The 12,076-nt window shown below is 35.1% G+C and overlaps 1 protein-coding gene across 1 annotated transcript in view; it reads left to right on the top strand.

The window, feature by feature from the left end:
• PDE5A (phosphodiesterase 5A) overlaps positions 1-10,353 on the top strand; it is a 127,373-nt gene extending 117,020 nt beyond the window's left edge. The window contains exons 18-20 of the mRNA XM_063108167.1: positions 575-649; positions 1,399-1,482; positions 10,216-10,353. Coding sequence (XP_062964237.1) covers positions 575-649; positions 1,399-1,482; positions 10,216-10,353 — 297 coding nt within the window. The remainder of the gene's footprint in view (positions 1-574; positions 650-1,398; positions 1,483-10,215) is intronic.
• The last annotated feature ends 1,723 nt before the right edge of the window (positions 10,354-12,076 follow it).

Genomic DNA, 12,076 nt, shown 5'->3' with positions numbered 1-12,076 from the left:
ACCATGGGAAAAAAAAAAATTGAATCTCAATCTAATTAAGCCTCTAGATCTCATTACAAGTATATGCAAATGAAGGGAACAGAAAAACATATTAAACATTACAAGAATGCAATCCACAAAATCTAGACTGTAGGAAACTTTGCAGGACAAACAATGCAGTTTATTCATCATCAACAGCAACAAAAAATTGCAAGGAAATTTTTAAAAAGAGAAAAGAGGAGAGCCTGTAGATTAAAAGAAATTTAAAAAGCGCAATATATGGACCTGTTTGATACTATGTTTTTCACAGTATCTGTTACTAACAGGTGCTTTAAATATCTCATGGATTATGCATTCAGATGGTTATGGTTTTCCTAACTGGTGAAGCTGAAATAACATATTGCCTTTTTTACTTAGTTACAGAAGATTACAAACTACCCCTGTTGAAATATAGTTTCTATTATTCATTATGACTTTATACTAATTTTACTGATGTTGAAAATTACCGATTTGATAGATTTTCTTACCTTCATTTAAAGTTGTTTTAAAGAGTGATGACTTTCAGTGACAAAACTCAGTCTGTTATTTATTTCAGATAGCAGAACTTGTAGCAACTGAATTTTTTGATCAAGGAGACAGAGAGAGAAAAGAACTCAACATAGAGCCCACCGTAAGTGTGAGACCATATTAGAAGGAATTACTCAAATGCTTTTTATTTTTTATTATAGACTCCTTTTTATGCTTCTATGGGATCTTTCCTTAGGAACACAATTTCTCATTTTATTTTTAAAAATTATTCTTATTAGAAGAATTATACATTTTCTTTACAGAAAGAAAAAGCAAATGAAAGAGGACAAAAAAGACTCTTGCAGTCATCATATTGTACCACTTTTTTTATAATTTTCTTTTCACATTTAAATATCATAAGATAATTTTCATTCTAACAGATGCCCTTCTATATATTATCCGTCATGATTACAGGAAATAGATGTAACCATAATTTTCCATTTCCTTTGATGTGATGATGTTTCCAGTGTTCACTATTACAAACAGCACTGTGATGTCATCTAGTTGCTAAACTTTTACATGCCGTTCTTCATTATCTTGTTAGGATAGATTTCCAGAATTGCTGTGTTGAAGACCACACAGAATTTAAAGATTTTTGATACATACGGACTTTTTACAGAGTATGGATCTTAATATAAGAAAAAGATTCTTCTCATACCACCTCTGTATTTTGGGATGAATTTTTCTAGGAAATGAAGCAAGAGGGTCTTCATGGGGAGCATAGGGGATGAAGCTCGGCTGTAATTGCTACCTGATCTTCCTAAGCTAACCCACTCTCATCTTTTTAGAGCCACTTTCATTGCATTCTTTAAATAAATGCAGATCTGTGTGTGTTTGTGTCTGTATTTTCAGGATCTAATGAACAGGGAGAAGAAAAACAAAATCCCAAGTATGCAAGTTGGGTTCATAGACGCCATCTGCTTGCAACTATATGAGGTATTTATATGAAAACTACTCTACTTGCTAAACTTAGACTGTGTTATGAATTAAAACCTAAACCTAATTTGTTGTTCTCTTTTTGTAAACTGAAGAATTAAAACTAGGCATATTTTTTGATTCTAAATCAAGAAACAAGAAATAAAATTATCATCAATATTTTTTGTTTTACTGATGAGCATGATGTTTGCATTGAACAAGGAACACATTTTATATTTACTATTTTTCAAAAACTTTAATTCATTCAATGTATAAATACCTATTGAGTGCCTACTATGAGCTAAGTTCCAACAAATTAATTTGGGAGATGTTAAGAAGAATCATATGCCAATGCTACCCTACAGGAAGAATACTGTGCATACTCTATATTAGCATGCTCTTATTTGAGTCTAAATTTTAGCCTAAGTGAGGAAAAATAATTATTCAACTTTTTCTCCCTGTCATAATGTGCCTTTAATATTGTCAAGAAAAATTTTATAAGGATTAAAAGGAAGTGACTAGAAGAATATTATGGGCTCCCATTTTCATACATCTGCTGGCTTGGCTTTTTTTTTTTTTTTAACAATTGATTGTACATATCTGTGGGGTACCATGTTGAATATCAATACCTGTGTGCATTATGTGATGCTCAAATCAGGATAATTAGTATGTTGAACATTATACATTGTAATCATTTTTCGTGGCCCTTTCTCAATTTCTTGCTAACCACGCCCCATCTTCCCACCTCTGGGAAGTTCTGTTACCTCCTTTTGAAATTTCAATAAATTATTGTGCTTGTTGTATCTTTCTTTTTTTTCTTAAATGTATTTGTTTATTTTTTAACTCCCACTTATGAGTGAAAACTTGGTATTTCTCTTTCTGTGCCTGGCTTATTTCATTTAACTCCCAGTTCATCCATGTTTCTGCAAATGGCAAAATTTTATTCTTTTTTATGGCAGAATACTATTCCATTATGTACACATATCACATTTTTTTATCTGGTCATCCATCAATGGACATTTAGGTTGGTTCCAGCTTTTGGCTATTGTAAATAGAACTGTGATAAACATGGGAGTACAGGTGTCCCTTCGACATTATGATTTCCATTCCCTTGGGTATATACCCAGCAGTGGAATTGCTGGATCATATGGCAGTTCTAGCTATAGTTGTTTGAGGAAACTCCATACTGTTTTACATAATGGCTGCACTAATTTACAGTCACATCTACAGTGTAGGAGGGTACTCCTTTCTCTGCATCCTTGCCAGCATTTGTCATTCTCTGTCTTTTTGATAATGGCCAGTCTGACTGGGGTGAGATAATATCTCAACATGCTTTTGATTTGCCTTTCCCTGATGATTAGTGATGCTGAGCATTTTTTCATGTGTCTGTTGGCCGTTTGTGTATTTCCCTTTGAGAAATACCTATACACCTCCTTTGCCCAATTTTTACTCAGGTTACTTGTTTTTTTACTGTTAACTTGTTTGAGTTCATTGTATATTCTGGATATTAACTGCTTGTCAGATGCATAGTTTGCAGATGTTTTCTCCATTTTGTAGGCTGTTTTTTCCCCTTTGTTGTTTCCTTTTTAGTTTGATATAATCTGATTTGTTTATTTTTTCTTTCATTGCTTGTCCTTTTGGGATCTTATTCGTAAAGTCTTTACCCAGTCCTACTTCCTGAATTGTTTCCCCTGTATTTTCTTTTAGGAGATTTATAGTTTTAAGTCTTGTATTTACATCTTCAATACATTTTGAGTTCATTTTGGTATATGGGGAGAGGTATGGGTATAATTTCATTCTTCTACATATGGATGTCCAGTTTTCCCAGCACCATTTCTTAAAGAGCCAGTCTTTTCCCCAATGTATGTTCTTGTTGCTTTTATCAAAGATCAGCTGACTTTAAGTATGTGGGTTGATTTCTGGGTTCTCTATTCTGTTCCATTGTTCCAGGTGTCTGTTTTTATGCCAATACCATGCTGTTTTGGTTACTAAAGCTTTGTAATATTATTTGAAGTCAGGTAGTGTTATGCCTCCAGCTTTAATTTTTTTTTTTGGCTGAGGATTGCTTTGACTATTCGGGGTCTTTTGTTATTCCATGTGAATGTTAGGATCGTTTTTTCAATTTCTGTGAAAAAAGTTATTGGTATGTAGGTGGGGATTGCATTGAATCTGTAGGCCACTTTGGGTAGTATGGACATTTTCACAATTTAATTCTTCCAGTTCAAGAGCATGGAATGTCTTTCCATCTTTTTGTGTCCTCTAAATTTCTTTCAGCAGTGATTTGTAGCTCTCATTGTAGAGATATTTCACTTCCTTGGTTAAATTGATTTCTAGGTATTTTATTTTTTGGTGACTATTGTAAATGCACTTTCTTAATTTCTTTTTGTGCTATTTTGTTTTTGGAGTATAAGAATGCTATTGATTTTTGCATGTTGATTTTGTATCCTGCAACTTCACTGAAATCATTTATCAGCTCAAAGAGTTTTTTTGTAGAGTCTTCATGTTTTTCTATATATAAGACATGTCATCTGCAAACAGGGACAGTTTGACTTTGTCTTTCCCAGTCTGTTTGCTCTTTATTTCTTTCTTTTGCTTGATTATGCTGGCTAGTACTTCCAATACTTGTTAAACAGGAATGGTGAGAATGGGCATCCTTGTCTTCGTGTTCCATTCAGGATGATATTGGTGGTGGGTTTGTCATATATGGCTTTTATTGTGTTGAGATACTTCCTTCTATACCTAATTTTCTGAGAATCTTTATCATGAAGGGATGTTGAATTTTGTCTAATGATTTTTCTATGTCTATTGAGATAATCATATGGTTTTGCCCTTGTTGATGTGGTTTATTGACTTGCATATGTTGAATCATCCTTGCATTCCTGGGATAAATCCAATTTCATCATGGTGTATAATTTTTTGGATGTTTTGCTGTATTCCATTTGCCAGTATTTTGTTGAGGATTTTTGTGTCTGTGTCCAGCAGAGATATTGTTATTTAGTTTTCTTTTTTTCTGGTATCTCTGTCTGGTTTTCATGTCAGGGTGATGCTGGCCTCATAGAATGAGTTTGGGAGAATGGCCTCTGTTTCAATTTTTTGGAATAGTTTGAAGAGAATTCGTATTCATTCCTCTTTAAAGGTTTGGTATAATTCAGCAGTAAAGCCATCTAGTCCTGAGCTTTTCTTTGTTGGGAGACTGCTGCTTACTGCTTCTGTCTTGTTGCTTGTTATTAGTCTGTTCAGGTTTTCTATTTCTTCTCAGTTCAGTTTTGGTAGTTTGTATGTGTGCAGAAATTTATCCATTTCTCCAGGTTTTCAAATTTGTCGGCATGTAGTTGTTTATAATAGTTTCTAATGATCTTTTTTATAACTGTGGAATCAATTGTAATGTCTCCTTTTTCATTTCTATTTTTTTTTTTGCATGTTATTGTAGTTAGCCTAGCTAAATGGTTTGTCTATTTTGCTTATCTCCTCAAAGAAAGAACTTTTTATTTCATTGATCTTTTGTATCATTTTTGGGGTCTCTATTTGACTTAGTTCTGCTCTGATCTTAATTATTTCTCTCTGTCTACTAATTTTAGGATTGGAATGTCCTTATTTTTCTAGTTCTTTGATGTGTAGCATTAGGTTATTTGAAATCTTTCTATTCTTTTGTTGTAAACGTTTATTGCAATAAAATTCTCTCTTAGTACCGCTTTTGCAGTATCCCACAGGTTTTGATATGGTGTCCTTTATTTTCATATGTTTCAAGGAATTTCTTGATTCCCTGTTTAATTTTTTCTTTGACCTATAGGTCATTCAGGAGCACGTTGTTTAATTTCCATGTGTTTGTGTACTTTGCAGAGTTTCACTTGTTATTGATTTCTTGTTTTAATCTGGTGTGGTCTGAAAAGATACTTGAAATGATATGCATTTTTTAAAATTTGTTGAGACTTGATTTGTGACCTAATATGTGGTCTGTCCAGGGGAATGTTCCATGTGCTGATGAGAAGAATGTGTATTCTGAAGTTGTTGCATGAAAAGTTCTGTAGATATCTGCCAAGTCCAGTTGGTCTAAAGTGTAGTTTAAATCCTGTGTTTCTCTGTTGTGTTGTTGCTTAGATGATTGTCCAGTACTGAGAGATGGGTGTTCAGGTCCCCAAATGTTATCATATTGGGGTGTCTTTCTCTTTAGGTCTAATAATGTTTGCTTTATATATCTGGGTGCTCCAGTGTTGGGTGCATATATATATTTGTGATTGTTATGTCTTCTTGCTGGGAGATTACTTTATCATTATATCATGGTATTCTTCTCTCTTTATGTTTTTTTGGTTTAAAGTCTACTTTATCTGATATAAGAATAGCTACTCTTGTTTGTTTGGGGTTTTCATTTGCATGGCATATCTTTTTCCATCCTTTCACTATTATTAGTGTGTATCTTAACAATTGAGGTGAGTCTTTTGTAGACAGCATATAGATGGGTGTAGCTGTTTAATCCAGTCAGTCAATCTGTGTCTTTTGAGTGGGGAATTTAACCCATTTACATTTAGGGTTGTTATTGAAAGGTATTTTCTTACTCCTGGCATTTTATCAATTTTCGTTTGGATGTTTTAAATATCTTTTGTTACTTTCTTCCCTTTTGTCTTTTTTCTTTTATTTGTCTTTCCCTTTTATTCTTGTCTTTGGTGTTTGTTGGTTTTTTTTGAGGAGGTAAGATATAGTTTTATTTCTCTTTCTCATTTGTATTTTTTTTCTACTAGTGTGTTTTGTTCTTTCTTGTATATTCATGGTAGTGATTATTGTTGTTTTGGATTCCAGATTCAGGACTCCCATGAGGACCTTTTATAGGGCTGGTCGTGTGATGGTGAACACACATAATTTTGTTTATGTTTCTGGGAAATACAGTGTTTCTCCCTCATTTCTGAAGGATAACCTTGCTGGGTATAGTTTTCGTGGCAGGCAGTTTTTTTTCTTTTAGTATTTTGGATATATTATTGCATTCTCTTCAGTCCCTTGAGAAGTCTGCTGTTAGCCTGATGGGGACTCCCTTATGGGTGACTTGACACTTTTTCTTGCTGTTTTTAAGATTCTCTCTTTATCTTTGAGCTTTGCCAGTCTGACTATAGTGTTTCTCAAAGAGGACCTTTTTAGACTGAATCTGTTTGGAGATTTTTGAGCCTCCTGGATTTGAAGGTCTGTGTCTCTCCCTATACCCGGGAAGTTTTCTGCTATTATTTTATTGAATATGTTTTCAATTCCTTTTCCTTTCTCCTCCCCTCTGGAACACCCATGATTCACATGTTGTGTGCTTAAAGTTGTCTGCTAGCTCTCTTAGGTTTTCATTTTTTATTATTCTTTTTTTGTTTTTTGTTTTTGTTTTTGTCCACCTTTATTTCAAAAAGACTGTCTTCCCAAAATCAGAAATTATTTCTTCTGCTTGCTCTAGCCTACTGCTTACACTCTTAGTCTTTTTTATTTTATTTCATCAAATGAATCCTTCAGCTCCAGAAGTTCTGCTACATTCTTTTTTAATGTATTAATCTCTTTATAATGTCTTCCTTCAGACCCTGGATATTTTTTCTCATTTCATTGTGTTATCTGAGTCTTCATGTATCTCATTGAGTTTATTTAAAGATTGTTACTTTTCAGTAATTTCAAGGGTTTCCTGCTCTATGTGGTGTGGTACTCCAGAATTATTGTATTCCTTTAATGGTGTCATATTTATTTTTTATGTTTTGGGGTTTTGTTTTTGGTTTTGGTTTTTGTATTTCTAGTATCTCTATGTTGATGTCTGGTCATCTGGTAGATCAGTTGGTGCTTCTATTAGTCTGGTGTAGGCTTTGAGAACTTCCCCTCCCATAGACTTTTTGTTGTTGTTGAGTAGGGGTTTTAGTTTTGGTTCCAGGTAGATGTGGTAATGTAGTCTCCATGTGGGTAGTTCAGCCATATTCATTGTTGGAATTGCATGTGAGTGCCTCTGTGGCCTAGTCACTGGGGTGCTTAGTGATTCCTTGCTGAGGTTAGTGACACTATGTAGGTTCATCGAGGATGTGGGTGAGCTCTCATGTTCTTAGGAGAAACACCTGGGTGCCCTGTCACTCTTTGGCTGGGGTAGGTGACCCTGGGCGAGCTTCTTGGCACACCAGCTAGTGTCCTGTGACCCTGATATGTGTACTCTGGTATATTGGTACTCCTCAGTTTGAATGGGTGAACCTGGGTGGGTTTTCTCTTTCCTCTTTCCTTCAGGCAGGGGCTCCTCCTGGGACCTTTTTTCTCCCAATTGGGGGATGGGTTGGTAGTTATTGGGAATTTTCTTCCTTACTCTATTTGGGTATCCTGGGTTTCTGTGCTCTCGATTGGTCCTGCTTGTGTCTGTCCCTGGCTCAAGGCAGTCTTGTGGATTGCGCACATATGTCTCACCCCCAGGTGTGCTACCATGTGTGGCAGTATAATTGCCCCTTCAGTTGTGCCACTGAGTCACAGGTGTGTGCTCACTCCTCTTTCCCCAGGCTTCACTGGTGTCTCTCCTGTCGATGCCATCACATGGTCAGTGGGCCACCTATAAGGCAGTGGTGGCTGCTGCTAGGGTAGCAAGCCGCCTTTGTGGCAGCAGTTGCTATGACGCTGGCTGTGGTGAAACACCTGTGTGGCACCAGTTTCTGTGGCAGTGGTGGGGGTACTGTTGCTGTTGGTTGGGTGGGCAAAGGCCTCCTGTGGGCGGCAAGGTCCCCAGGCATGCTGCTGCCATCAGTCTGGTGGGCAGAGTTGCTTCCCACAGTCAGCAACATCCCCTGGGGTGCTGCTTTCATTAGTTGGGCGAGCAGGGGTGCTTACCTGTTTATTTTTTTTAAATAGATTCTGCCTCAAACATCCAATTTACTAGTTTAGATGTTTATGACCCAAGTACAGAAAATAAATGTAGTTTGGTTTTAAAAGTTTAAAACAGGAAACTATTTAAGGAGTTATCATAAAATGTCATACCAGGAAAAAACCCTAGAAATTTTCTAATCTGTACATTTCACAGATTCAGTAATTGAATTTGTAAAGTTCATCATTCAGGGAGATAGACTATTTGCCTCAAATAGGTAGTTAGTGGGAGAACTGCATCTAGAGTCCAGTTCTCATCCCTAATCTGGGGTTCTAGTCACCAAAAGAATTTAATAAAGAAGTTGTGGCTGATGAGGAAAGGACAGGAGAGACACCAAAAGGAACACAGAGGAAAAAAGAAAGTCAGGTGTTATGCCCCTGCACCACTGTCTCCATCCTTTTCAGCATTCTACTTGTTTACTCCTGTGTTTACAAGTTCTTCCTCAGATGTATGTTCAGAGCATTATTTCAAACACCCTTGAACATCTCGTTCTTTCAATAACAGATGTCTTTCTTATTGATTGGATTAAGAGTTTTTCAGTTGAAAATAGTAATGGCTCTTTTGATTTTTTCCCCATCTCTGTAAATATACTCAAAATAGTAAGCAGAATACATTATAGATTTTATACTTCTACATTTCATGTATATGTAAGGATTCATTTTATTTTAGTCTGCTATTGAAAACTCTGTGCTATTTATTGATATGTATTTTTACTGTTATTTATTACTGAAGTAGTATGTTCTCATTATAGAAAAATTAGAGAATACTGAGAGGCAAAAAGGAAGATAAAACCACTTATAATCCCACAACCCAGAGATAACTACTGTTATCATATTAGTGTACAGCTGACCAGTGAACAACATGAAGGTTTCCTGTGCAGTCGAAAATTCATGTATAACTTTTTACTCCTAGCCTACTGTTGGCCAGAAGCGTTACCAATAACATCAACAATCAATTAACACATATTTTGTATTTATATGTATTATACATGGTATTCTTACAATGAAGTAAGCTAGAGAAGAGAAAATGATATTAAGAAAATCATAAGGAAGAGAAAATACATTTTAAAAACATTTTAATATATTGAAAAAAACCCAGTTATAGGTGGACCAGTGTAGTTCAAACCCATGTTTTCAAGGGTCAACCGTATATCTTTATGAAATTTTTATATTCTTTTCATTTAACAAAAATTGCTTTTTGCAATCCATAATATATCATAAACTTTCTTTCAGTGTCAAATGTGCTTCTGTGTGACATTTTTAATGGCCACAAAATAACACAATATGCCTAACCCTGTTGTTAGGTATTTAAGTCATTTTCAATGTTTCTCTATTATGAAGAAATCTGCAATGAGCATTTTTATAGCTAAATATTATGGCAATATAGTTGGTAAACAATGCCACAATGAATTATAAATTAATCTGTTATAAAAATCTGTTTAAAAATTGATATGATAAAGTATGTAATATATAAATAGATATAAAATAGATATGATAAAATATGTAAAATGTGATAAAAATCTGTTTAAGTACATTGTATATAACCATTCTATAGAAAAATGCAAAAGCTAAGCAGCTCCTAATGGAGTTATACTTAGGGAGAGCCATCTGCACTACCTAAAAATATACTGTTTCCCTAAAAAGTGATTCTACACAGATCTGTCTCCATAGTTCGTTGATGTTATTTTGTAATGTGTGTGTTCGCTCTGTCTCTCAGCATGTACTCCTTATCTGTATAACTTAAGGAGAATTGTTTGTAAATGATCTATGTGTTCACATAGCTTGTGAAAACCCCAACAGCAGGTTTGCTCATGAAATGAGTGTGGGATGTGGTCTTTTGTGGCCAGCCTGTGAGAGAGGGCTTATTTCCTGACTTCCTTCTAGTTGTTTGCTTTATTTTTCTTTCCTTAGGCCTTGACCCATGTATCAGAGGACTGTCTTCCTTTGCTGGATGGCTGCAGAAAGAATAGGCAAAAATGGCAGGCCCTTGCAGAACAGCAGGAGAAGATGCTGATTAATGGGGAAAGCAGCCAGGCCAAGCGGAACTGAGTGGCCTATTTCATGCAGAGCTGAAGTCTGCCAAGATGGTGTATTCTGCAGTATGCGTAGTTTTGCTGTACACTGTACAGATGTGGTGTATACTTTGCCACTGCTGCATTTTTATTTTTGCACAACTTTTGAGAGCATAATAACATGATGTTTTTAGAGGACTATTACAAATTCTGTTTATTTGTTTTATGCCACTGACCTGATACAATCAACACCCTCTCTTAGCACACTGATAAGAGCACTCTTTGTGATATTTTGTGTACTGCAGAGAATAAGTGGCATTCTTGCACTGAGGTTGTTTTTTGCCTGGGGATTTTAAATAATTGGTTTTGTATTTTCTGAATTACCATGCTTTGAGGAATCTTTCCTTTCTCAAAAGTAGGATAGGAGCAAATTGAATATCATCTGTGACATTTAAAGCCTTCATAGGATAGAGAAAAAATATTGGCTGAGTGGATTTTAAGGAGAAAAAGTGTATTTGTCAACAACATCTTAAAAAGATAAGGTACTTTGAAACAAATGGAAAATACTATGAGGCAATACTGTAAAGAAAACATTACAAGTATTTTATTTGCTGTTTTTATGAGAACAGGCAGGAGAGAACTTTCTCATTTCAGTGCAGTACATTTATCCAAAGGCTATCCATGAAATCACTTCAATCTAACCTATCTGATATAAAGCAAGGGAAACCTTTGGAGAAGATCCAGTCACTGATTTTGTTGGAAAGGTCAGTGTAATCCAGAAATAGAATGTCCATGGATATCTATGAGCAGAGAAATGTTCTGTTGGAATAGATCCTTCAGAGTCAATGTTTTGAATATTGAACTTCCTTTTAAAAATAATTTTCTCATCTTTTACCTCCTTACCAACCACAGTTTGTAAGTCAACAGCTTAAATCTCAACAGGAAAGTGAGAAAAAAGTGATAGTTAGACCATTTACCTGAAGTGTGATATGACTATAGATAGGAGAGTAAAAAATGAATCTTTTCCTCTGTCAAGTGAAATATAGAGAAAAGTTTTAATTATATAAACAGCAAAAGGCTATCCCCAATATTGGGGTCAAAAATGAATTTGAGGGATCAATAAGGTAAGAAACCTTATGCCTGAATAAATAGCAGCATTGCAATTAAGAAACTGCCAGATTTTGGTTTATAGAACAGGTCAACCCACAGTCACCAAAGTTTGGGTGTGTACCCTAAACACTGGCCCTTAGCTTGTAGTCGGTGGTATTTCCTTTCCATAGCTTTTAGTACAGTTAACATTTTCTTGGAATTTGAGCCCACTGTAATTGGCATTGTAATATGTGCCCCTAAATACACATTTATTCAGCACTGGAGAAGTAGATAATGAATTGAGCAACTGGTTTAGGAAAGGAAGATCTGTTCCAAATATCCAGAAAGGTTTAGGTTTGGGGAGAGTAGGAAGACAGAGATTTGTTTGATTTGTTAACTTGCACATACCCCCTCCTCCAAAAAAGGTGTTTGATCTCAGTTTCTATCACTAATTTGGATAGAAAATCTCTTGGGAATATAGTATTCTCAAAGACCTTTCACTAAAAACTTGTTTTCCATTTATGTCCTTTTTCACCTAAACTTTGCCTAAAATTCAACATGTTCATTAAGTTTTTAAAATTCTGATTGTGTATATACTTGTATATTTTGACATAATGTGGCTTTATTCTTAACATTCAGGTGAAAAAAGCAAAACAAATTGTATTGCCATT

This window comes from Cynocephalus volans, chromosome 9 (genome assembly GCF_027409185.1).
Source record: "Cynocephalus volans isolate mCynVol1 chromosome 9, mCynVol1.pri, whole genome shotgun sequence".
Taxonomy (NCBI): Eukaryota; Metazoa; Chordata; class Mammalia; order Dermoptera; family Cynocephalidae; genus Cynocephalus; species Cynocephalus volans.
This window is presented reverse-complemented; position numbering and strand designations above follow the sequence as displayed.